Source organism: Periplaneta americana, chromosome 16, assembly GCF_040183065.1.
Source record: "Periplaneta americana isolate PAMFEO1 chromosome 16, P.americana_PAMFEO1_priV1, whole genome shotgun sequence".
Classification (NCBI taxonomy): domain Eukaryota; kingdom Metazoa; phylum Arthropoda; class Insecta; order Blattodea; family Blattidae; genus Periplaneta; species Periplaneta americana.
Window position 1 is genome coordinate 114,496,120 of NC_091132.1, and position 27,813 is coordinate 114,523,932.

Genomic DNA, 27,813 nt, shown 5'->3' on the forward strand with positions numbered 1-27,813 from the left:
ATACCAAGAGGATGGCGCTTCTCGAGACTTCTCTGGATTTCTCCCCTCAGTCGCAGTTGCTTTACTTCCCCCTCCCGGCATGCAGACGTTCCCCTTATGTCTGACCCCTCCAGTGCTCACTGACGCTGGCCTTCTCTCTCCATGTGCCTTGTCTCTCGCGCCTCGTTCCTTCCATGTGCGTCTTCCTTTTGCGGGACGCGTGATCGACTCTCGATGTGGCTGTCACAATATGGTATGTTGTTAAGGATGTCGAGGTACAGCTAAATCGAAATATTTGTATATTATGTTCTTTTATACACAATATATACTGTATATATGAGATATTTTATCCTATGTAGTTGAAAAAAGACACTTTTTTTATAATGTATTGTTAATTACGATTTTGTATCTCACGTTTTCTAGTTCTTAAGTTGATGAGTTGCTATTTTCAGTTCCTTTTCAGACTCTTCAATAAGCAATCAATCTTCTTAATGTATCCAGCTGTTTGCTGACAACATAAAGTCCATTATAGTCCACTGTAGTCTATTCAGTTGTTGTTTTTCACGAGAAATGAGGGGTATTTTGAACTCTTCAATAATAATTCAACAGAAAACAAATTGGTTCTTAGGAGTACATTATACCCCAAAAGTTTTGACTCCATTATTTTTTTTTAACTTCGAATATACTGCAGACATATGAATGTTGAGAATATTTTTTTGCATTCAGAATCCAACATAATCGCAGTTGTGCCCATCTGTGAACAAGTCACAGAAGAATGAACTGTCTCAGTAATGCTCCCATCCATGCATTGGTGTCTTCAGATCATCATCATTTCCAAAGCATTATCTTTGCAGGCTGTCTCCGAAAGAACCAAAGAGATTAAAATCTAAAGAAGCAAAGTGTCGGCTGTAAGACAGATAAGGAAGAATATTACACCCAAATTGCAGTGGCTTCCTTTGTTTGATTGCTTGTGTGCAGCCTAGCATTGTCATGTTGAAATATTACACCTTGCAAATCTGGCAATTTTTTATGAAGTTTGCATTCGCACTTTCTGTAGTGTAGTGAGCTGAGTTAATTTTTGTTCCCGTTCTCATGAAATCCACAAAGAAAAGAATATCGTCCCAGGAGATTGTAAGCATAAATTTGCCGGCAGATTGCATGAATTTTTCTAGCCTATGAGGCGAATCTTTCTGAAGAGAGTATTATGTGTAACACTTCACAAATGCATCTCCTGTTAGCCTAGTGAACCTCGATTAAGTAGTAAGTCACAACTTCCACAACTTTTTATTAGCTAAAATAAGTAATAATTTTCTCAACGGCATGATGCTCCCTACTAACAGCATAACTCTGATCATCCTCTATGATTCCCTGATTCTTGTATATCAAATCATCAATTTCTTGCCTCTTTACATCTTACAGCAGTTCTAGGCGACTACAGTACTGTACTTTGTGGTGTATCAGCAGTTAATGTTTCTTCGCCTTTAAGTGATTAACCTATCTATCTTTAAACTACAGATGGTTTTAAAAGAATACAATATGAAAATATCAACCGAAAAGACAAAAGTAATGGCAGTTTCTGGCAAAAACCTTATACAAGCAAAAATAGTGGTTTGTAACAAAATAATAGAACAAGTGACAGATTTTGTATATTTAGGAACTCATATTTTTTTGTATAATTATCAAAAAGACATGAATAAAAATATATTGAAATATAATCAATTAAATGGTATCTTGAGAAGGAACTTTGGAAAACAAATGCGAAAAGAGGTCCAAATCTGATTTCACAACATAATATCAAAACCAGCTCTGTTATATGGCAGTGAATGTTGGACACTGCGGCAAAAGGAAATAAATAGAATCAACGCATCACAAATGAGATTTCTACGATCACTGACAGGAGTTACCTTGTGGGACCGCATTAGGAGCGAAGACATAAGAAATCAGTGGGAAGTTGAGGAGATGACCCCAGACGTCCAACATTATCAATGTAAATGGAGAAACCACCTTCTTAGGATGCCTGAAAATCGTTTGCCAAAGAGACTTTTGTATTACCATCCACGAGGACGAAGAGATTTAGGCAGACCTCACCGGTGTTGGACGGATCAATTCCATTTGTAGTTCGCAGACGGGAAACAACCCAAAACTGTCTATTGGCAGAAGAAGAAGAAGAAGACCTATCTTCTAACAGTTTCTTCATACACATTTTTCAGACAATTGTAAATCACATTAGGCTCACAACTTTCAGCTATGAGAAATTCCATCGCAACATACTATTTCTTTCTGTTGTGTATTTAGTACTGTCATCTGCTGAATTGCTGATACTGTCCGAAAGTGGTGATGCACTTCAAAACGTTTTGCTTGTGACTTTCATTCTATTTTTATATTATTTTATTTTAATGAGAAAAAAATAGGACTGAAAATTTTTGTGTTGACTTAATTAGCTTAGTGTTTTACAATATTGTTATTGTTCTATGGCTATGTTGTTATGTGTACTGAGTAAAGTTGACAGTTAGGGCAACCTTTTTAGCACCTTGATTGAATTAAACTGCGTATGTGATTCTACAAATATTGGTAAATTCAATTATCTTATGAATTGAATCAATCGAAACTAAAAGGAACTAAGTCACTTTTCACAACTTTTCAGGAGAAGCAAAAAAATACCACTAATAACATAAATGTATATATTTTTATGTCATAGAAGACTAAAGAATATTTAAAAGTCTTTGTTCCTTCTTCCACCGTTCGATGCGCATGACATTCATTGTTCAAATTGTTGCATAACCCAAATCTCCATATTTTGACTTAGTTCCTTTTAGCTCTGACCGATTCAATTGTTGTAGTACATAGATGCAATCAGAGCAGGATCGACCTATTCGAAATCTGGATTGTACTTCTCTTAGCTTGGTTTTGCTAGTTGTGCATAATCACGTAATTATTTTTTTTATCAACTTTTAAACTGGGTTTCGTTAAATGATATGTGTGTAGTAATTTCTAGTCTGTTAGTGTCCTTTCTTAACTGGAAATTTAAGTAAGGTTATTGAATATTCTGTTCTGCTTTGTTATATTTTATTTTATGCTCGACCATGCCGAAATGTAGTAATTATACACCTGGTAGCAGCCCTTTAATGGACCTCATTAAAGTACACCTATTCATTAAAGTTCAGGTGTTCCACCAATCAGAAAATATCATTGTAGCAATATGAAAGCACAAGTATCGATTATTCTCGGATATGCAATCGAAAGACAACTAGCGCGAGATTAGACAAAGTAATGTCTAATTCAATTTCAAGGTTATATCAAGATTAATGTTTATTTTACTCTCTGGATCATATCAAGGTCAATGTCGACATTTGTTTCTCGGAAAAAAATCAATACTTTCGCGTCTGCGCACATCTCACAATTTACGAGGTTCCGCTCCTCAGTCAGATAAGAATAACATGAATACTTATGAATATTTCAAGTTAGAAATATGGTCGAACATAAAAAGTCGTATGAAACTTGACTATAATGGTAATTAAGACGCTCGTATGAAAATTATGAAACTCGCGCTCGTTTCATAAACATACTCGCGTCTTAATTACTACCATTATAGGCTCGTTGCATAATGTACTATTGTTACATAATATACTTACATTAGGTTATGTCATGTTATTTTGTATTATAGTTCACTGTTGTCTTTTCAACCTTGTACTTCATGTTCAACCAAGTGGCTGCTGAGATGTGAAGCATATGTTTCAGTTTGGTACATCTTCTGCTTCATTGGAATTAAAATATGTCATTTATTACATTATATTATACTTCTGTTCGCAGGTTGCAGCATATGAATAATAACACATTGCTAGAAAATGCATGGAAGACAGTTATCACAGTAGGATGTGTTTCAATGGCAGCACTAGTTACCATCAGCAGGTATATAATAGTAATATGCGTTACAAGAGCAGTATGTTGAAGTTTTCATGTTCGAGGAAAAGTTTGAAAAAGCGAAACGTAGTTGAGCTGTTTTAATTTCCGAGATTTGAAAGAAAACATACCGCTCTTGTGTTGTACATTATTTTGTGCGAAGATCGTTTATTACATACCTGAAAAAGGAATTTCTAATTAGTTGCAATGAAATCTCCATCTTGGTTTCTGTTCAATGACGGCAAATTTGCAAAACAAAAATATCTATCTTCAACATTGTTGCTTTAAAATGTTTTCTGTGTTTACTATACTCCAGCAGGCCGTGATATACGTCTGTCTTTTTTTTCCCCCAGTCTATGATGAGTCTGGAATCTTGTTGATTTTTTCACGGCTTCCTTAATGTTACTTGCATCACGAATGCAGTAACTTTAATGGAGTTGTAGAGTTTACTTAATTTTTGCAAATATTTAAAAACAATAATTAAGAGTGCAATTTAGGTGAAATTGCAGTGGTAAGTTTCCAATTTATAATTATTACTATATTGAACGTCTCTAAAAATAATATGTTAAAAGCCTAAAGCATTAAAATCAATATGTCACTTAAGTGGTAAGAAGAGGGAAATTGTTATGTATGTTAGGTTGGGAAAACTGAATGTGGAATTTTAGACTTTCCGCAGATTGGTTTTGTGTGGAAACCAAGCAAATACACACGATCTCGCACAAAAATAATTACAGTACTCATTTTAGCTAATCATAGTTTTATTATTAAATAGAAATGAAGTTTTTATGCTGTCACTGACCCCTGGATTTGAACTTTCTTTTTGTATAGAGTTTATCTTCAATACCACACATGGAAGCAGGTTCTTAGTGGAGCACTGGTTGGCTTCCTCTTTGGATCGTTATGGTTTGCACTCACCTATTTGATTTTTACGCCATTGTTTCCACTTATTGCCTCTTGGTAAGTAAATGCGATGTTTTTATTATTATTATAGTTTAACATATTAGTAAAAAAAGTGGTACAGTATTTGTGTATATGCAGTTGAGGCACATGGAAGGCATAGAAATGATATTGCATGCTTTTCTTGAGAAGATGATGTAGTCAATTTCACGCTTCACTTGCCTTTCATCTGCTGAAAAGCCCGGTAATCAATTTTTAAACTTTTCAGAAGGTTGCGTGCTCTCCAGAGTCATTCTGGAAGTTACGAGAGTAAGTCAATAAATAAATCGCAAAACAGGATAGATGCAATAGTACTTAGAGTAACTACCTGAGATTTATTTCACTTTTCAACATATTCACATTAATAATAATTAGAGAGATCTTGTGAAAAAGACATTGCATCAAAACTGTACTTCAAGATTTTTACATACATCAAAATATACTTTCTTGACATCAATATTAAAAAAAAAAAAACCATTAAAAACTATAAAAGAAACACTTAAATGTACAAATTAAAATCACAAATTTTAAATATGCACATTTATGTACAATCAGAATTGAATTAAGTAACTATGTCATACTACTCAAAAGACAAATATACATGGATAACTGTTACTCATATACATAAACTAATTGGATTGCCATATTAAGACTCATTTGAAAAAAACAACACACCAACAACACAAACAAATAAATACAACCACACAGGCATATACAAACTCACATGCGATAGTTGCGACAGTTTCTACATTGGACAGACAGGCAGATCATTCAAAACTCGATACAAAAAACACATTAAAGCAATGACTAGAGGACACAATACATCTACATATGCCGAACACATAACTAATGCTAACCATACATACAATAACATAAATACAGACATGGAAATCCTACACATACAACCCAAAAACCAAAAACTCAACACACTAGAACAATATGAAATATACAGACATACTAAAACACACCCCAGTCAAATTCTCAACACACAGATCAATTTCAGAACACACACACTATTTGACACAACTCTTCATCACACGAATGCACCCACACAACAGGCAGTGAAGTTGAGATAGCGCTGAGATCTAGTAGGCTCTGAGGATGGTGTCAAGTAGCACCGAAACAGCTGTAAGCCACACATGCTTACATAATTAACACGAGTAAGATCGCCATTTAATCAATTATTTGTAGCTATTATGTATGTATTTCGAATATTCTTGCTTTGCCATACAAATTAGGGTGGTGATTATACAGTATTTTACCAATATTCTAATATATAAATTACTATAGTATTTTTCTCGGAATTATTTGCTCCAAATAATTATATTTACAAGATGAGTATTCAAGATACATTCTTCCTAGCTTCAGAGTATGTTAGTAGTTCTGATTATTAAGGCATGCTCACATTGGCATGTTTCAGTGGAAGAAAAGCACAGAAACGGCATTACATATGGAAGGAGAAATGAAGTGGTCACACCTTCATGTGTGTGGAATGAAATATTACGTACTTCTTCTCATATATTTCAATGAAGATTTCTAAACCTTAGTAAGATCTTTTCATTATGAGAGCTACGAATGCTTTACCTGTGTGCAATGTTAATGATGATTGACCTAGTATTTTCTTCCTCTTCCTTACACTACATAATTTGAATTGCTGCATTTGAAATAAAACCCAAATCTTTCATAAGATTTAACAAGTATACACTGTACATTTTCTCGAGTATTTCAGATATAAATGTCCAAATAATAATGTATAAAAAACGAGACTGTATTATTTACTTCAGGGAATTGCAGTTTTAAACATAAGAAAAATTACGTATTACAGAATAATGACTGTAGTGATATTTTTAAAACTTGTAGTATTAGTTTGTCACTATAGATTTATTAAATGACAAGGGAAGTATCACACCCTGCATGTCGAAATTTACCTCGAAATTTTGGTGACATAACCGATGTGCTATGAGAAGACCACGTGAAAAATATTAGCTGCCTGTTTTCACTGCAAGGTCCCGAAAAAAATTCTGGAATTACCCTCTCCAGTGACATCAGAGACTATCGGAATTTAGTAGCATTCAAAAGCAAACTTATTAAGCATTTTCTTACTGCGTAGAATAGGTTTAATTTTTATTTAATTAATAAAAAAAATGTTTCTCTCTTCTTAACTTTTACAATAAACTGTCTAGCTTTTATTAATCAGTTAATCTTTTAGTACTTGACTTTTATTGTATTTGTAAATTTAATATTAATTGTAATTATAATTTCAATTGTATTCTTAATATTGTAGTTGTAATCTCCTGGTAGAGGGGAAGAGAAGGCCTAATGGCCTTATCTTTACCAGGTTAATTAAATAAATAAATAAAATAAATAAATATAAACAATAGGGAAGCGAATACTAGTCGCTACAGGTTGGAATGGACAGCTCTTCCTGTGTGCAAGCCAGTGGAGCGGTGGCAACCAACAGTGAACAGAATCAAGGTCAGTAATACAAGCAGACGTCTACAGGGTTAATGTATCCAGTATGATGTTGAGGGTTGTGTAAGAAAGTAGAACTGTTGTCAATGAGTTCCACAGAGCAAGACGTAAATTATATATTTTTCTAAATTATAGACATCAGCTCAAAGAATTTGAGTAACCACAAAGGTCCTGAATACAACAAACGTACAATATAATGTGATGTGATACATTAAAGAAAAAAGAAAGTTAATTGTTGAAGGCAAATATAAGTGGATTAATTGAAATAGAGATGATGATGTAATATTTGAAGAGAATCCTTGATAATATTTATAAGGACAGACATTATATAATCAAAAGGAATGTTCCTTAAGATAATTCCATGTGAATTTTGTAATTGAACCTCTACTGCCAAACAGCAAACCAATGACAGACCATTGTTTAAGAGGGACGTTGTACTTTTGAGAAAGATACGGCAGGCAAGGTTCATATATAGACTTCTTCTCAATATCAACTTTGGTGGCCTGATTTAGGTCTCTTTCGAAACGGATAGTAGGGTCAAGAACAAGAGCCCGTTTTAAGCATCCGTTAATAGCAATAATGTCTGCCCGTCTAAAAGAACCATCTGATGATACACAATGTACTTCCTCATGAATCTCCCAATTTAAAGTTTTTAACGATGTCACCAAAGCATGTTGTACACGATGATGTCTAGCATTGATCAGCAGCTCGCCTTTAGGGCATTGTCCAAGCACGTGTCCAAGTGTACTTCAGTTCGCCACGAGTTATTTCTATAAGAATGGTGTTTCAACTTCGGGAAACATAAACTCGAAAGAAAAGGAAATGACTCAGTTCATTATTGAACTGATTGAAAATAGTTGTACATGACTGGACTGGTATGAGGAGACAACTCTCGATGTATGTTAAGGAAGTGATAGTGATATCGATCACAAGAACCTTGCTCCTGCCACAAGTAATGTCGCAGGCCTGAGTTCGATATTTGAGTCAGACGTGAATCTCCAGAAGCCAGTGATATGAACAGTCAGTCCCCCTGCAAATCAAGCTATGTCACAAGTCCTGTAAAAAATGTAAATGTAGGTGTCAGCATGGACTACAAGAGGAAAGCTGTGCAATTCTGGCTGAATGGAGGTGGTAAAAATGCCATGTCATAAGTTCGCAGGAACTTCCATCGCGTTACATCAGAGCAACAACTGTATTTATGAAAGAAGCAGGTGGAAAATATATCGACACTTCCCATAGAACATAAAAACCTTATGTATGAAAAACTATGTGCTCATTTAGAATATGCTAGAAGAGGAAAGCAAAATGTGAATAATGAAGACCTGCGATTGTGGGCCTTGGAAATTTCACAAGGACTTACCATCAAAAATAGATATTTTTGTGCATATCACTCTTGGATCAGTTATTTCAGGAAAAGGTATGAGATTAGGAGCAGGAAAGTAACAAAATTCATATCCTGCTTCCATATCCATGATGAAACGAACAAGGATAAGGCTGCAAAGGCATTTCTGGAGACTGTCATAGAGCGCTTTATACATACACAGATCAAAGTGGATTTGAACAGCAAATGCGATCTAAACTGACTCTGTCTTTGTTGGGGAGAAACACACACAATAGATAGCTCAATCAGTCAGTGCACTGACACATTCATATACTATCATGCCCACAATAAGTGTGAATGGTTCTTTGTTGTCGAAATTATTTATCGTACTACAGCACCGACAGGAATGTTTGCTCCATTAGTGTCCAAAAGGATGTATCAAGCCAATAACATTATTGTCACTGCCACAAAATCAGGTAAAATGGAAAAGAAAGAGTTGAATCAGTGGTTTAAAGAAGCCTTCTTCCCATTCTCTGACGAAAACTCTGCTGTGCTATTTGATTCATGGACCAAGTACATTGACACAACTTGTATTGAAGATATTCCTCCAGGCAGGACCATCGAACTGCTCCAGATTCCTCCTGGTACTATGGGGAAAATTCAAATACTTGATAAGTTCTTCTTCTAGCAGTGGAAAGCCCTTTACTGTCGCTTATCAGAAAAAATAGCGATGTATGAAGATATTCATGCTGAAGTTTTTCACAGGGCACCATACTTAAATTGCAATTCCTTATCCATTTTCAATTTTCATCACCACGATTCTGGGATATGATAAGGTATTCTTGGTTTGCAAGCAGATACACCACAGAACGACCTCCTGAATTTGTAGTACCCGTCAAATATTGTCTTGAAATGACGAAAAAACAATGTAGAGAATAGTGTGACAATGAAGTGTTTATTCATTGTGCACAGTGCCGAAAAGAATTATGTTTTCAACATTCAATCGATACCAGTCACTTCTGTCTCTTGTTTATTCTTCATTGAGAAGATGGGACGCGAGAGAGCTTACTCCATTTCACACATGCACTCCACTCTGCTCGCCAGTGAGACAGGGATGTCCAGCTGCGCCGCATTATCATCTGACCACAGAAGGATTCCAGCTTTGATTTTGGGGCCTTGCAGTGGAAACAGATAGCTAATGTTTTTAAAAGTCATATTGAGTTCAGATAAGTTTGCGAATGATAATATCAGATAATTAGTTTTTATTTTCAGTTAATCACTTATCATATTAAGATGCCAGAAGTAGATTCTGTTACATCAAGTTACAAATATTAATATACATCACGAATATTTTCGACTTACTTTTCAAGTCATCTTCAGGTGATAGTTTACTAACTAACAAATACATTTGAATGTAGGTGAAAAATATAAAGATAAAACACAAGTAAAAAATTTAACCTTGGTTACTTTTCTTAAAGTGGTTAAATGGCGTACATGATATTAAAATAACATTCAGATAGAAAACCTTCCAGTAAATGTAGTTATAATTTATACAGTATATTAAAATGGCAGGCAATGTGCCAGAGTTGTAAAATTGAAATAGTTTGAATTTAAATCTTTTACTTGTGTTTTATAAGTGTGTGTTTTACCTTTATATTTTTCACCTATGTTCAAATGTACTTGTTAGTTAGTAAACTATCACTTGAAGATGACTTGAAAAGTAAGTCGAAAATGTTCGTGATGTATATTAATATTTGTAACTTGATGTAACAGAATCTACTTCTGCCATCTTAACATGACAAGTGATTGACTGAAAATAAAAACTAATTATCTGATATTAGCTAATATTTTGCTTGTGGTCTTGTCGTAGCACATCAGTTATGTCACCAAAGTTCCAAGGCAAGTTTCGGCATGCGGGGTGTGATACTTCCCTTGCAAGTAGAGCTATCCACACTCACTCTTTTGTTAACTTTTGAATGCACACTCCTGGAGTCTTAATCAAAAGTGCGCGTGTATGGACTATATCGGGGAGTGTGGAGTGAAGTGTGTAGTTTCAACCTTTTGGAATTCTTGAGTGCACATTCCTGGAGTGAACATGGCAGAAAATCGGAAAGTGCCAATTGAATCGTTGCGTGACTTTATAGAACCCTATCAACAACACGAATGTTTATGGAAAGTGAAATTTCCAGCTTATGCTAATAAAAACTTACGAAATGAAAAAGCATACCTAGAAAGTTTACATAAAGATCATTACTAGAAAGTTGTTAAGTTCATTTAATCAACTTTTCCAACTGCAGACAAGGAATTTGTGATTAAGAAAATAAACAATAAGGGGATGTTTTTCGGAAGGAGTTAAAAAATCTGAATGAGTCCAAACCAGACTGCTGCGTTGGAGTTAAATCGCTCGCTTGAACTCGGTCGAGTGTCGCACCCTCGAGTGAGATACGATCGGTCGTGATATGCTTGTAATAAATAGAAGCATAGTACAAGGTCATCTCACCGACATGTCTTATCTTGTATGGAAGGCGACAGATAAGATACACATATGTTTTGCTCACACGGTAAAAATAAGGCTTTATTTTCTGCGTTTATGACAAACGTTTAATGGAACAGTCAATGGAACATACCAAAACAGGAACATGAAGTTATAAATAAAATAGTATGAAAAACTTCGATATACAGTTATTATTGCTAATTAATAATTATTCATTATTTGATTTACCACATATATAATATGATAGGTCCATACATAGTGTTCCGCCTATATACTGCGACAATGTAGAAACGTTTTACAAAATAATATTGATATAGCAGTAGATTAATAACAATATTAGTACAGAGATAACGTCACAGAAAATATAATAAAACGAATAATCTTGCTGCACAACTGTTACAGACACAAAGATTGATACACTAATTATTATTATTATTATTATTATTATTATTATTATTATTATTATTATTATTACTACTACTAGAAAACTTGATACGGTTCTTGCATTATTGTGATTGTGTTCTCCGTTCATAATAATTACATTTACATCCAATAACATCTAACAGATGTGGCAAAAACAAAATCACTCCTGTGTGGGGGGGGGGGGGGGAAAGAAAAAAAAAGAAAAAAAAAGAAAGAAACATTTACCTACAACATTTATATTACATTTTAAAGCAAGTTTTGTAGTTGTACTATCGAGAGGTTAGTTAAACACTGCAAAGTTTTGAAATGATAAACATCTATGATGTTACTACACAGTTCATCACTGTAACAAGAACAGATGCCTAACGCTCGGCTTATACTGTTCGAGGATTTATCGCTCGTGACAATTTTACCCATCATCCATGTGCGCTACCTATTGGATTATGCTATGAACTACTTGGCGCTCGAGCGAAAACGTCTGATGCAGACCTCTGGTCCAAACGGTCGGGTTCTGATACTGACAGTATTTACAAGTCACCATCGTGGTTTTTAAATTTACTGCTATTCATATGCGACCAGAAAACTCCAAGAACCAGCTAGTCAAATTTGGATACTGAAACTAATTGAAAATGATCAGACACAAGAATGTTCATACTATTTTATTTATTCATATATTACATACATATTTATCACCCTTGTTAATCTATTAAGTACTGTCCGCCCAAATGGTTATGTTGCAGGATCGTCGAAACTGGGGAAACCACGTGACAGTTACTTAACAAGACCATTTTATTTAAATTATTTTAAACATATAGTTAGTTATATACTTTCTGTTCTGACTCGTGGCTTCCCCCTACCCCCGTCTCTAAATTTGCATGGTTTTGTGAATCCTATTTTTTCCTCTAGGCTTGATTTTCTTAATTTCTTTAACAAGATAACATCCATCATGATTATACATATCCAAGTATTTATCTATTTGCTCTAGGTTTTGCATTCTTTGTGTTTGTTATGTATGGCATGATTATTTGCATTGTTCATTCTCTGACTTTTTTTTCATACTTGAAACAAAATTACTAGTTCATTCTGTGAATCATAATTTATTGTAATGTTTGGTGAAACTCACTTTTAATCCCCTATATGTAATTTAAAAATGTATCGTTATCATCATCGTCATCATCATCATCATCATCATCGTCCTTTCAGGTATTAGGCCTAGTGGCCTGTTACGGTCTCCATCCATCTTTTCAGGGGGCGTCCCAAAGATCGTCTTCCATGTGGTATATAGCGGAGAATTTATCTTGGGAGTCTGGAACGGTCCATCCTATTGACATGGTTAAGCCATTTTTGTCTATAGTGGTTGAGATGTTCATAAATAGGTGTAATTTTCAATTCTTTTGTAATTAGTTCATTCCTTTTGTGGTCAAGCAAGCTGTAGCCGGCAGTCCTCCTTAGAAATCTCATTTCCGCAGTTGTTAGGCATTGAGCATCTGAGTTTCGGACAGTCCAGGCCTCACTACCATACACGAGGACAGGTCTTGCTAGAACTTTATATGCTTTTAACCTGGTATGTTTTTGGGTTTTCGTGGTTGTGAAAACCTGGTTGATGGTTCTTAAGGCTCCATTAAAATGTTGAATATTTTCAAGTATATCAGTAACAGGTAAATATGTCAAATTATAACCTAAATATTTAAATGAGTTTACCTCTTCTAATGTATGGGTTCCAATGCAAATTTTACTCCTAACTGGCTGTTTACCTCGGAACGCCATAATTTTTGTTTTGTTTTGTTTGGTGAAATTTTCATATTGAAATTTTGTGTTATTATATTCAGGTGATGTATTGAGTATTGCAGCTCGTCTTCATTTGTACCAAAAAGAAGCTGATGTCTGCATATAATAAGGTATCTAGAGTACAATTTTGGAAGAGCGGGATGTTTCCATGAATTGTTAGTCGCCAATGTCTGATGGAGTTGATGTATATATTGAATAAAAGTGGTGAGAGGGGGCATCCTTGACGAACTCCACAGTTTATCGGTCTCCATTCGGTATGTTCTGATCCAATAGTAATTTTGATAATATTGTGGTTATATAATTCGTAAATTGTTCATATAATTGCGTTTGGAACTGAATCATCTGCCAAAATTTGAAAGAGCTTATTTCTGTCAACACGGTCGAAAGCTTTTTCGTAATCAATAAAAGCCAAGTGAGTTTCTTTATTAAATTCCCTATGTTTTTCAATCAAAATCTTCAAAGTAAAATATCCATCTGCGCAAGATCTGCCTTTTCGATCTGCCTGTATCATTATTAAGATTTAAATTTTTAATTGCGTTAGTTAAAGATGTACTTTAAATAAAATAATTTTATTTTCATTGATCTTAATTTTTATTTTATTTAATTTTTTATTAGAATTTAATGTCATAATTGTACGGTAATAATTTGTCCATTATATAGTTACAATCAGGAGACTAAAAATAATACATTTATATTAGCTTTAATCTTTGGAGTCTTAGAAAAATAGTAAAAATTATGGTAAATGATGATGAATTCAAGCTGAATGGCAGATAAATATTCATTAAAACAATAAAACTGTCTCCTCTTATCCTTCAGTGAGGTAAAAAGACTGCAATATAGCAGATGTGTCAAACTCATTTGGGCTGCGAGCCATTTCCCATATCAGTGTACCTCTTGTGGGCTTCACACGACCTATAGACCTTCTCCTTACCAAGGATAAACATGTTTTTTTAATTTTTGAATTGTTGCTGATTCATACTTACACCAGATATGCATTAACAAAAATTTTAATTAAAATAAAATTGTGATAAAACAACACAATGAATTATGAAAATCATGTTTATTCCATACATTACAAAATATTTCAATATACAGCAGCACAAAATCCGAAAATAAAATTTATGAACGAGAAATGTTGCTGAACAGTAGGTCATATAATTTATGATTCTTTTACCAAACACTTGACACTGCTTGTTTGCAACCAGCTTTGCAAGATTTGGAGTAAAAGATTCCTAAGACACAACCTTTTTTATGGAAGAGAGATTGGCGTCAGTTAGCCTCGATCTGTGGGTGTATTGTTAACTTTCATATGCAAAAAAAAAAAAAAATGCTGTCCGCATAAATGTGTATTCCGATAGTTACACAGTATTTATGTGGCAAAATTTCTCATTTTTGGATATTTTTGTCCTAAATGTTTCTGGTAGTCCAATTTCTTGGTATTTCTCTTCTAAAAATTGAATCAGTTTGCAGATCCATTAGTTGCATTTGTATGGAAATGGGAACACTATTGACATTATAAAAAAAAGGGACCCTTGAAAAGTCTAAACTCATCTGCTCCTTGAGATCTTTAAAGTGCCAGTTAAATTTTCCTTTATAGTGTTTTCTATTCTGTCACAATATTTTGGAAAGCTGTAATCAGTGGCGGCTCCTGCATATTTCTTAAGAGGTGGAAAGAAGGAATGAAACATGCTACAAATTAGCCAACATGCATACATGTAAGACCAGGTAGTGTTGGGGTTGGTCTTCCCTTCTATATAGCAATAATCTGTTCTTGTAAGCTAAGTTTCCTAAATTGTCCAAAATATATTATGTTTTCACTTTTATTCATTGTCAAATAATTGCACAAATTAACAATTACAAGGAAATTCACAACCTCGCAGCATTTTTCGCGCACACTACAGAATCACACATGTTGGGAGAGACCAGCTACTAACACGTAACCGGAACCTTTTTACAGAAATCGGAATGGGAAATAATCTGTTAGGAAAGCGAGAACACTGCACCCACCCACGTGGTCTGTGTTGCCACATGTACGTACATTTTACAAGTTCAGTATCACATGCTTTTGAAAAATGTCAGTTCTTGTAAAATCATGCTACCATTATTGTTCAAAGCTGCTGGTGGTCGATTAATTTTTTTATGTTAAAAATAATGTAGTTTGGAGTACTTTCAATTTCAAATATATTTGTACAAAACTTAATGGTACTCCACAGTTGATTCCCGATTTACCACACAAATCGTCTATAGTTGCATTTAGATTGGCAACAGGCCATAATTGTTTGGCCAAGCATCTGCATAGAATTGGAATATATCAGTCTGCTAACTGTCCATTGTGCAACTCAAATCAAGAAACGGATTCAGAACATCTCAAAATCTGTGCGTCAGTGGCTAACTATGACAATATCTTTGAAAAATATTGGAGTGCAAGAGGTCAAATGACTTTATTGTCAAATGCCTGGCATTAGAAAACAACAACATATTTGTACAAAACTGACAACTTGACTGTTGCCCTGTCTAGTACACAATGAATGGAAGTGAATTTCAGGGGCCGAAAAGATCTTCGATACTAACTTAGAACTACTTCCGCTTTGTTTTATATTATAAACCTGACTTTAACTTTCAAATATCCTCGAAAGTTTCAAACCATGAATACTAGCCTATATAAAGTGCTATGAATAATATATTTTGATTTATAATTTTAAAAATTTTATATGTCTTTCACAGCTTTGCGTTAAAATTGTTTTTATTGTGTCTCCTTCTAGATGTGTTATAGTCTTGTTGAATGCAACATCGCATTATTGCTGCACGACCAGTCGGTTTCTGTCTGCTACACTATTTCCCGCCAATGTGCAGAATCAGAGGAGGATCTCCTCCCTATTCATTCATTTACTTGCTTTAAAACTCTGCTTCTTTCTCTGGCCGCTAGTGCGCTGTTGTCTATGATTAACTTCACTAAAGGAGGAAATGGTTGTCTTTCCTCCACACAAGCAATCTCGCATCCTTCTCACAGTTTTCTAGCAGCACATGTTGTTTAAAACTCGATCAACCGAGGTTTTCTGATAGCTGTGAACTTAAAAATTATCGAATCTTCCTCGAATTTCAAAGCACATATTTTATTTCGTATTTACTTTCAAAAGAAGAAAAATGTGAGGAGGACGTTCCTCCCTTCCCTCCTCCGAGAACCGCCACTGGCTGTAACCTTGATTCTGATTGTTTAACTGTCATACATTAAAAATAATCTGTATTACCTCTTTTAAATTTTTAATGATTTTTCCACACAATCAACTTTATTTTAAACTAGCAAGTGTATTGAACATGAGTTATCAGCTGGTCTGTCCCCTGCAGTTTGATATTTAGATCATGTAAGTGACCTATTATATCTACTAGAAAGACTAGATCTTATACCCACAATGTATCCTTCAGAAGGGATATATCCTCACCTTTCATTTCTAAGGGTCGTATTCATAAACGAGACTTTGGATGAAGACTTCCCAAAGTCGACTTTAATAGTAGAGTTTAACTTTGTTAAAAATCCTATTCCCTAGACACTATTTCTGAGAATTTGACTTTCACTTCGATAAGTCGAGATTTGACGATCTTTTATGAATGTTGGCAATCACAATCACGGCCTTCTAAACGAATTAAATTAATGAATAGCTGAAGTAGAGTAGGCATTGCCACAATAAAAGCCATCTTTTGAGTGTAAAATCAGTGAAACAATCGAACATCGGCAAACGTTAAGCGATTGTTGCAGCATTATACAATATTATTTCAATGTAAAATAATTGTGAAGACGTGAAAGATATTAAAAATATGCCACCAATGACAGATTATGAAAGAGACATGCTACTAGAACTGGTGAAGACGTATAAGGAATACAATTAAATATACAAAATCAATAGTAAACCATTAATCCTTTTACCCATAGAGCAATATCGAAGTGAAATAAGAGTATTAGTAATGGAACAGGTAGGCTTAATCCTTTTTTATTATTCTATTACTAGCCGCACCCGTGCTCTCCGCTGCACCCGTTAGAAATAAATATAAAGTAATTACATAATTAAAATAGGACATTTGATCCAGGGAATATTCGTGTTTGATAGAAGGATAAATCGTTTAATATGTTACTTAATTTAAATTATATTTAAATAATTAAATGGAATCATTTTGGTCCAGAGAGCACTCATTTGGTGCAATGACAATTCCTTTAACATGTTTCTTAATTTTTATTACATGCATCCATAGTTCAATGAACATCGACATCATTTACATTTAATGTGTATACTTTATTTTACTTGTTATATGTTTCCATTGAATTATGGTAATAACTTAATATTAACTCTTGTTTTCTACGTATTCAGTAAATGGCGCTTGGCCCACAAGGGTTCATATATTATATTATATTATATTATATTATATTATATTATTTAAGAATTTGCGAGATGATTTTTTGAATTTCAAAAGATGATATTGATAATTGTTTTAATTGAATGTGAGCTGATTAATGCATACACCCACCCCTTCTACTAGTAAACTTCCAACCATTCACGAGACAGAGCCGAGGGCGCGTAAGCAGTACTGAGTTAGTGAGTATAGTACGTTCCAGAAATATGTTCGCGTTTTCCAGTGACGAAAGAGCTTTCAATATTGAATCATATTTTCGCACAGGTACTGTCGTCAGTTTTCCTACGTCGCATTCGGTTTCCCCCACCTGCTTCTGTTAGTCCCTCTGTAAAGTCTAGTAGCTGGGCTATCTTAGCTCTTTTCTGAAAACATTAATTTCTGTTAGGGATTGGACGTCTACGTAATATTATACAAGTGTTTAAAATAGCTTAAATAAAAGGGTCTCGTTAAGTAAGTAACTGTCACATGATTCCCTCCCCCCCTTTCTATGACCCTGCGACAAAACCATTTGAACGGACAGTAGATAGCATTTCTGAGTAATTTTATCTTTTCGGATCGGGCAGAAGTGAAGATTGAATTTACAGTACGTAAGGTACTCTTTTATAGAGTAGGTACAGAATTATTTCAACATGAGTTACTCGTACGAAGGACGAAACTGGTAATTGGAATTAGGTACAATAGTCTATGGTGGCCGGGTAGCTCAGTTGGTAGAGCAGCTGGCTACGGACTGGAAGGTCCGGGGTTCGATCCCAGGTGGTGACAGGATTTTTTCTCTTTGCCAAACTTTCAGAACGGCCCCGAGGTTCACTCAGCCTCCTAAAAAACTGAGTACCGGGTCTTTCCCGGGGGTAAAAGGCAGCCAGAGTGTGGTGCCGACCACACCACCTCATTCTAGTGCCGAGGTCATGGAAAGCATGGGGCTCTACCTCCATGCCCCCCAAATGCCTTCATGGCATGTTACGGGGATACCTTTACCTTTACCTTTTTTTATTATATTACATTACATTACATTACATTACATTACATTATATTATATTATATTATATTATATTATATTATATTATATTATATTATATTATATTATATTATATTATATTATATTATATTACATTACATTACAGTTATGGGGGCTCTTGAATCTCAGGAGGAACAAAATGTATTTTACAACAGGGCAACATAATCTGCTTGGCTCATTACCCAAATTTTTTGCATTGCATTTAATGCATATGTATTTTATGTATTTTAACTCGATTCAATTGAGCATAGTTAAAATTTGGATTATAAAATAATGAAATGCTAAGCTAACATATTATTACTGCATACTAAATCAATACACTCTCGTTGTTCGTTAATTCTCTGAGATAAACATTATTTTAAGAAATACAGGAAACGAATAAACAGAATAGCCTATCAAGTTTTCTGTGAATAAGAAGCTATTTTAATCTTACCTGTCCTCAATTCACTCAGAAGTTACTGTAATAACATTATAGCATTATGTCCATACGGAGAAACTACACTTTCCAATGGTGAAATAATAATTAATTATACAAATCGGTTAATTTAGCTTCCGATATTGCTTCATACGAACACAGAAACATTTTCTGTAGAATATGATTCATAGCTTTCGATTGTTGTTGACCAAGGCCCCTTATAGTCGAAGTCATTTGTTTATTTCATTACACGGCCTTAAATGGCAGTTATTTTAATTTTAAACATCAGTCCTATCAAAATTTTTCAAAGAATAAAACTTATTGGAAATCATTTTTTAAAGAAACTTTTTGTCAGACTTCATCCGTATCAGAGGTTGTGAGTTCGCCTCCCAGTACGGTAAAATTATTATTTTTTTATTTTAGTTTTTAATTAATTTGTTAGTTTAAATGTGAAATGGCATTTGTTAACAAACTTCGTTATGCCTGCCTTGTAAAAATATTATTACGCATTACCTGTGCACTATTAATAGGCGAGACCTGGCCTGTATAAACAAAAATACTTGTTTTACATCCTAAAAGACTGGACGCATATCAAACACAAATAAATAATTAAATGAACAAAAACAAACAATTTGTTAATATATTAACAAAAAAAAGCCCGTGGTGGGGACTAGTATCTCGTCCACAAACCTCCTGCGTCAACAACTGCCCTCATTCTGCATGGCATGGAGTCCACAAGATTATAGAACAGGTCTAAATTCTTGGCCACCTCCAAGTCCTGTCGGAGAGTAGCATACGCAGAATAACCTATGCGAACCAGGGCAATGAGTTATTGTTTCTGTGCCATCTTCAAGCGTAATGACGAGACAGAATGTTTTATTAACAGATAGGAGTATTGCTTGAAAGAGAGAGGAAGTTTTATTATTTATTAGAGTTTGGGCATATTCTAAGAGATATCACCACATAATTATAGCTTTGCGAGACATATATGATGGCAAATTTATAATTAAAAAAAGAAGATTGGGGAGATTCAAACCTTGAGCTACTACTATCAACTTGTTCGATAGACCAATGCCGTAACGACTTACGCTACTGTGACTGTTAATATAGTTTAGGCATAATACGTGGTGTTCCTGTTCATATTCACGCCAGTTGATTTTGCATTTATCAATTTTATTATTATTTCACTCTTCAAGGGCCCTGGTGTATCTAGAATCAACCCTACATTCGATTTTATAAAATATTTTAGACTCTTAAACAAAATACAGCAAATTTAAATGGTTTAATTATGTGTTACCTGGTGAACTACCATCGCACGGGGTGACTTTGTGCCAGGAGGGTGACTTTGTGCCATTCGCGCATTTCATAAAAAAACGTAAAGAAGTAGTCTTTAAAAATGTCACAAGGTTTTAAAGACTACTAGACATAAGGAAGTAGACTTTAAAACCTTGTCACAGTCTTAAAGAATACTTCCATACGTTTTTTGCGAATGGCACAAAGTCATCCCTCGTGACAGTATGGTTTTGACGAGATGAGCATGCGCAATGTTATGTGTCTGGTACTTAAGAAATTGTCGCCGGCTCATTCTTTTTGCCATTAAGTGTACTTCAGTTTGTGGAGATGGCCAAACTGCGTGAAAATACGAATCTAAGCATAGGGAATGCAGAGAGGAAGAAGCATGATGCCTAACATTCAAAATGTGCCTTGAAACATGTAAAACAGCAGTGCCCATGCATTCCTTACCAAAAAGTGTTTAAATTTGATTCCAAAAATTTGTCGGTCTAATTAAGACAAATACCTTACTATAATAATACCGGACAGCTAGCAGTTTTGCTTGCAAACGACGCTGGTGCTGCTACCTACCTGCCAGTGTGAAGATAGTCGCGAAACAAGCTGTAATCAACACTGCAATGCTGCCCTGCTAAGCAAAAGTGCCGTATCTGCAGGAAAATTGAAAAATGGGGTTTTCGCACTTTATAGGGTTTTGTACTGTCAGAAATTCATTGGACTAAGTAAAAATGCGGTATCTCCAATGACAAATGAAATATAAGCTTTTTATTTTGCCGTATCTGCACAAAATCGCTAGATAAACTAAGCAAGACTGCAGTATGTCTCTCATGCTAAGCAAAAGTGCGGTATGTGAGTTGCAGATACTGCATTGTTGCTTAGTACCAAGCATATACCGCGGTCTTTCTTAGCATTGTCACACTCTTTTTATCCACATGCCGCTTCCTGCTACAGTATGCACCTGTCAGTGTTATATTAAATAGCAATCTGTGTTAAAAACAATTATAATTATGTCTTCTTCTTCTAGATCTAAACAATGAGTAAAATTAGCTTTGGAAAAATGTTCTTTATCCAACATGATAGAAAATGAAAATTTTAATGCAAGTGTTGCAAGTCAACTTATGAATTCTAGCTTATCATGAGACATTCGCTTCAGTGGGAAAGAAATCTAAAGTGAAACATTTTGCATTTGTTTGGAATGAAGCTATTGCAGGTCGAAATAGGGAAGGTATTATAGGTACGTTTTACATGTTCCTGAAAGAGACAGAGATGTCAAAATATGGTAACTTGGGTAGATAATTGTTCAAGCCAGAACAAGAACTGGTGTCTGTATTCTTTCTTGGTCTTCACGGTGAATTCCAAGGAAATAGCTGCCCAAGAAATCAACCTTTTCTGTTTTGAACCAGGACACACATTTATTCTGCTTACAGTATTCATCACCAAGTTGAAATGTCTCTCAAAAAGCAGAAAAGAACATACGACTTTGACGATTTTGTAGATGCTTGTCAAGATGAAAATAATGGAAAAATGGAACTAATAAAGATAGATCACACAAACTTCCACAAAGGAAAGATTCCACTGCCCATCAGAAAATACTGCAAAACAACTACCTTACCTCAAGGATATCGTTCATGTGAAATCAGTGAGAGGTAACTATGTATTGGAGTACAAAACAACATATAATGAAACTGAAAGTTACAAAACTTTAGATTTTCTGCAAAAGAAAGCACAGAAAAGACATGGCATGCAATTCCCTGAACATCTGGATAAGCCCTGTGGATTTGATCTTGAGAAGAGAGATAGAATTGAGAACACCTTGAAAGAAGGCATTCTAGAAAACAGACTTAAATTCTGGCGAGATTTACTAATACAGTAAATATTTTGTGCATACTTATGTTTAAAGATTGATTATTATTAATAATATTACATTGTTAATACTATAGTTTAGTTCATTACTTACATAAATTTTGATTTTTTGTCAGTCATAATGTTATGTTGTGAAATAATTAGAAAGGATTTATCACATGTATTCAATTTTTGTTACTAATGGGTTTCTGCATTTGCTATTGCATATTATTCATGTAGCATTATTAATTAAAATAGAGAATCGTCAACTTCAAAACTTCAACATAAGAGACGCCTAGAATCATAAGGGCCTAAAGCACACTATGGTGAATTTGTATATTTTAGCATATATGCATGTTCTGATATATTTTAATAGATATTGTGGGATGTATAAGATTGTACCATGAACAAATCAAAACCTAACATATTAGAAATCTGAATAATAAGTTGAATATAATAAATTAATGTGAATTTTTCTCAGAACTTAGATTCCGTACTTTGAGCCCTTACGGTTCTGGATGCCTATTCTTTCATTTCTTAATTTTATCCAGATACCTCACTTCTCCTTAGCAGGGTGGCAACATACGGCATTTTGTAGTTAAGGCAGATATTTATATATTAATTCATGCTGTGGTAAAGAGCGGTATCTGCATTTTCTATTAAATGGCTGAATTAATATAATTTTTGTTTGTTTCAGTAATTTTGTAATGTCGTATATAGCTGGAAACCACATAAATTATGTAATCATACGTAAAAATCGAAAGGGGCTGTACAGAAAACTTTAAACTCATTTTTCTCGATACTTTGCTTTTTGTACATACAGCACTTCGCCTTAGCAGGGCAGAATGTATATTACTGCTGGGCTAGTTAATAGTTTTATTAATTAGTGCTGTGTTAAATGTCAGGGTGTATGTGTGCTGTTTATAATTGTGACAATTGCAGCATTACAAACTGCTCCAAATCGTACTTTCGATTTCCGACAGTTCATAAAATGTGAGTCAACAACATTCTTTAGTAGGCCTAATTCCTTCGTCTTTGTGTTGATAGAAAAATACAAATTAGTTTTTTTTATTTAGACCTAATAAATTAATAGAAGTTAAAATATATTGGAAATTTTAAGGTTTTAGCAAATTAAGTTTTATTGTTGTCTACATGCCTTTACTAATAATTATTGCAAGCATCAGAATACTGCCATTTTTATTTTTGCAGTTGTCAACAATGGGTATATAAAGCATTATTGTAAATTCATTCCTAATGTCAGAACTGATTTTGTCTCACTAAACCAAAGAAAAAAATATGTGACAATTAATAATTACGGAAAGTAATATGAAGTATGCAATATTCTCATAATATGTAGCTCTGATATAAGGTACTAATTTTACATTAAATGCTATTCAACATTTCTTAAGTGTTTCATATATAATTCCACATTAGTAACTCACGTTTTAAACAATAGTCTGAATCCCGCTATGTTAATATTTGTATATGTTGTTGTTGTTTTCTAATGCCAGGCGTTTGACAATAAAGTCATTTGACCTCTTGCACTCCAATATTTTTCAAAGATATTATCATGACCAGCCACTGAAACTCAGATTTTGAGGTGTTCCGAATCCATTTCTTGGTTTGAGTTGCACAATGGGCAGTTAGAGGATTGATATATTCCAATTCTATGCAGGTGTTTGGCCAAACAGTCATGGCCTGTTGCCAATTTAAATGCAGCTACAGACGATTTTCGTGGTAAATCGGGAATTAACTGTGGATAATGATGCAGAGAGTTCCATTTTTTCCCTTGAGATTCTGTTATCAAATTTTGTTTGTTGAAGTCTAAGTATGTAGATTTAATAAATCTTTTCACAGAGTAATACATAGATTTAGTAACAGGTCTGTAAGTAGCAGTGCTGCCCTTTTTTGCTAAAGCATCCGCATTCTCGTTTCCCAGGATTCCACAATGGGATGGTATCCATTGGAATACAATTCTTTTATTGAGTGATATTAATTGAGAGATCATTTCAGTTATTTCTGCTGTTTGAGATGAAGGTGTGTGTTTAGAGACGATTGATAGAATAGCTGCTTTGGAGTCTGACAATATAACTGCATTCTTAAATTTATTGATGTGGCATAGAAGATTCCTGAGACTTTCACTTATTGCAATGATTTCTCCATAAAAACTTGTTGTTCCATATCCAAGAGATCTATAAAGTGAGAAGAGACAGCATGTAACACCTGCACCGGCACCTTGTTCTCTGGACATCAAGGATCCGTCGGTGTATGAATGAAGTCAGTTTTGTGGGGGGTACCTAATATTAATTGTCTCTAAAGACAATTGTTTCATTATTTCGGTGTTTACTTTTGATTTTAGTATTTCTTCTGTTAAATTTAGATTATATTCCATATTTAATAGAGTTAAAGGGTTTGGTTCAATCTGTAAGTTTTCTTTTAAATTCGGGATATTGATTTTTTGTTTTAATTCTTGAACAATGGATATGAAAGTTTTTTGAGTGTTCAATCTACAGAGAGGACTGTATGAGTGCCAATTGTTTCCTGGTAATCTGATAAGTTTTTCATATTGAATCAGTGCTTTTTCTTCTATTGTCATTTTGATGCTGTTAATGTTAGTGAGGAATCTCATAGAATCTATTGGAGTTGTTTTGTTAATATTTGTATATGTGGACGTAATTCCATCCTTCTCTGCTAGATGTCAGGTCCGCGATATTTCGCACTCACGCCAATGCTGCTAGTATACAGCTGTCCAGTATTATTATAGTAAGGTATTTGATTAAGATACACCTTATATAGTCAAAAATTAAGAATGTTAAAGAATAATGATGCAGTACATGTAGAACTGGTGTGTTACAGGAGGATATCAGAGTTCCTGCTGCTGCGTGACACGACCCTGATCCCTAATGTGCTGTGGTTCGAGTACCTGCACAGCAGACAGGAAGCTCGAGCCAGAAGTCGCAAGTTGGTTTCAATGAAGTCTCAATGACAGCTGCTTGGCTTCCCCGGTCATATTATTGGTGGTGGAGGCCTTCTGCATAATCTCATCCATTTCTATTGGGCACGCAAGAGGTAGTGACTCAGCCACAATGAAAACCATTGGGACAGGAGGCCGTAACACGTTCATCCATCTGCTTCGTTGTAATTAAAAAGGAAAGGGGGCGTCTGCCTTATGCACTTTTTACTGAACAAGAAGAATTGACTCATATTTGCCTCGTTTGATACTCACGGACATGAGGTGCGCTGCCTCATTTAGTTCAGCAGAATCAAGACAGTGACCGTTGAACAGCCAGAGGTAATGCTTAATTCCAAAAGATATAACTGATAGAAATATCTGTAAGTTCTTTTGTAAAGGCAGCATTATGTGGCAGCTGTTACAGGATAGCATTCATTTGGATCTGAAAAGACAAATGTGAAGCTATGGTGTTGTTGATTTTTCTGCTTTTGCAATGAAATGGATTTAAATTGCATTTATGTTGTGTGTTGTGATAGACATACAAGATTGCAGTTTTAAAAGGATAAACTGATACATACAGCACGAGACTTTTTAATCTTTAAAAGCACATGGAGTGTGTAGAATGGATTTAATGTCAGAGCAATGTGAAATTGAACTTTCTCTCTTTAGTAGCTCTGATTATTGAAGAGTGTAGTTTTTAAATGGTCTTGCTTCCTGGGGTTGAAGGTTTTGAATCCCACTCAGGACAAAAATATATTTGTGTGTGATGTCTTTATTATAATTTTGTCAGCTATCCATTTTCGGCTAGCTCTAAAGTAGCACAATCCAGCAATGACATAAAAAAAAACAGAGAACTAAAATATTTATTTCAGTTTTAAAAATGCATGTGACTAGCAATTTACTAATTCAAAGTGGTTACCTGTATCTTTACTACATTTGCTGTTAGTGAACAGAATAAGCTTATAAAAATGTGAGTTGTGTTGTTTTTCTATCATGGGGCAGTTTTGAAATTGATATTTGTTGTTATGCATTGAATTTTGCTACATCTGGGAGTTTTCTGTGAACTCCTGTTCCTCCACTTCATATTCTGCAGTAGTGTACTTAATTGGACATGTGTAAGAAGTTATGGGGGACTTAATAAAAATGTACTTGAGCGAAGCTCAAAACATGCTGAGTCATGTCTTTCAGTATTTATAAATGTTTGGTTAGTTAGCTGCAGCCATTATAGTGGGAATGAGTGATTCAAAACAGTTCTCTTTGTATAAATTGTCTGTCTCTTTCTATCTCTCTCTCTTTCCTAACTGTACTAAAATCCGATCTCCTGTCATAGCATGGAATGGTGCAGCCAACAATACATCTTCATTTGTCTGCTGTAGGTATGAAGGTGCCTTAACTATTTTTACGGTTTACGATCACAATGCATATTTCAACTTTAGCTTGAGCTAACCATTCCGCTGTGAGGGAACATTATTGATTGATTCAGTGATTGGTTGGTTGTGTGTAAAGAACACTGTTTAAGGAAATAAAATTTTGGTTTAAATATTATAGTAATAAAACCATTACAAGGACCATGACAATACTATGCATGTTACTTGCATCCTATATATTAATAAACCTCAATGTAATACCACAATTTGCAGTAGCTTTTTCATCTCCACAATCTATTTTGTGATTGTAATGACTGATGGTAACATAGTAACACATGTCCCATAAACTGCTGAACTTTTAGAGTTTAAGTGGCCAATATTATATAGAATGAGTATTCTAAAGATACTAAAATTAATTAAAATCAAATTTTTGAGCAGTACATCATAAACTGAAAACTTACTTTCTTCAGTTTGTTTTTCTGTGGAATTTGTGGCTTATTTCATTACAGTAGAACTTGGTTATAGCGACCTTGTTTTGTGCGACACCTCGCCTATAACGTCAAATATTCTGTGGTCCCAACTAATTCCCCATAACACATATGCTTTTCTACCTTGCTTAATACGAGAAACGTATATGCGTCTACTTCTCATATAATGTCATTTTCAACTTCAGTTTGGAATACAGTTTTCTAAGAACCAGAGTATTTTAAGAAATATTTTGTTGAAATCTGGCAAATCCGTTACTGTTCCCTTCTGTCATAGACCTCTGGAATGCAAGCAGATTCCCCATCCCATTGTAACCTGCCTGAATTCATGCGGTATTAATGGAAGTTTTCACTAAGTGCACGCATTTTAACCCAGTATGGCCACTAAAAGAAGTGAGTGACACTTTAGAAGCCATTAGAATTGTGAACATTTCTATGAAGCTAGGAGAAGGAGCAGTGAAATTGCAACTGAAATAATGAACATTGAATTTAATTTAGAAAGTGTATATTGGGCAGGTAGGAGACAACAGAATAAAATGACTGATTACTTCTCTTCTCAGTAAATAAGTTTGGTGAGTAATGAACAAATTGTTTTAATACAGAATACTGTATTTATAATTGTACATGTATTTTATTGTGTTCATGGTATGCTTAAAAGTGAATGCATAAATCTAAAATAAGCTTAATTATATTTATTATTTTTCATTTTCAACCTCACTAGTCTGATAA

At 34.4% G+C, this 27,813-nt stretch overlaps 1 protein-coding gene across 3 annotated transcripts in view; it reads left to right on the plus strand.

The window, feature by feature from the left end:
* Nucleotides 1–26,812, plus strand: part of LOC138691114 (dolichyldiphosphatase 1-like) — a 61,550-nt gene extending 34,738 nt beyond the window's left edge. Inside the window, exons 4-7 of one of the 3 annotated variants that reach the window (XR_011329751.1) lie at nt 3,790–3,888; nt 4,708–4,836; nt 6,236–6,361; nt 25,136–25,275. Coding sequence is in view for 2 of the 3 variants with exons in the window: in XM_069812830.1 (XP_069668931.1) it covers nt 3,790–3,888; nt 4,708–4,836; nt 25,136–25,265 (358 nt within the window). In the remaining variant the exon portion in view is untranslated. Of the gene's footprint in view, nt 1–3,789; nt 3,889–4,707; nt 4,837–6,235; nt 6,362–25,119 lie in introns of all 3 variants that reach the window. The other 2 variants (XM_069812830.1, XM_069812831.1) reach the window with 2 other exon arrangements.
* The last annotated feature ends 1,001 nt before the right edge of the window (nt 26,813–27,813 follow it).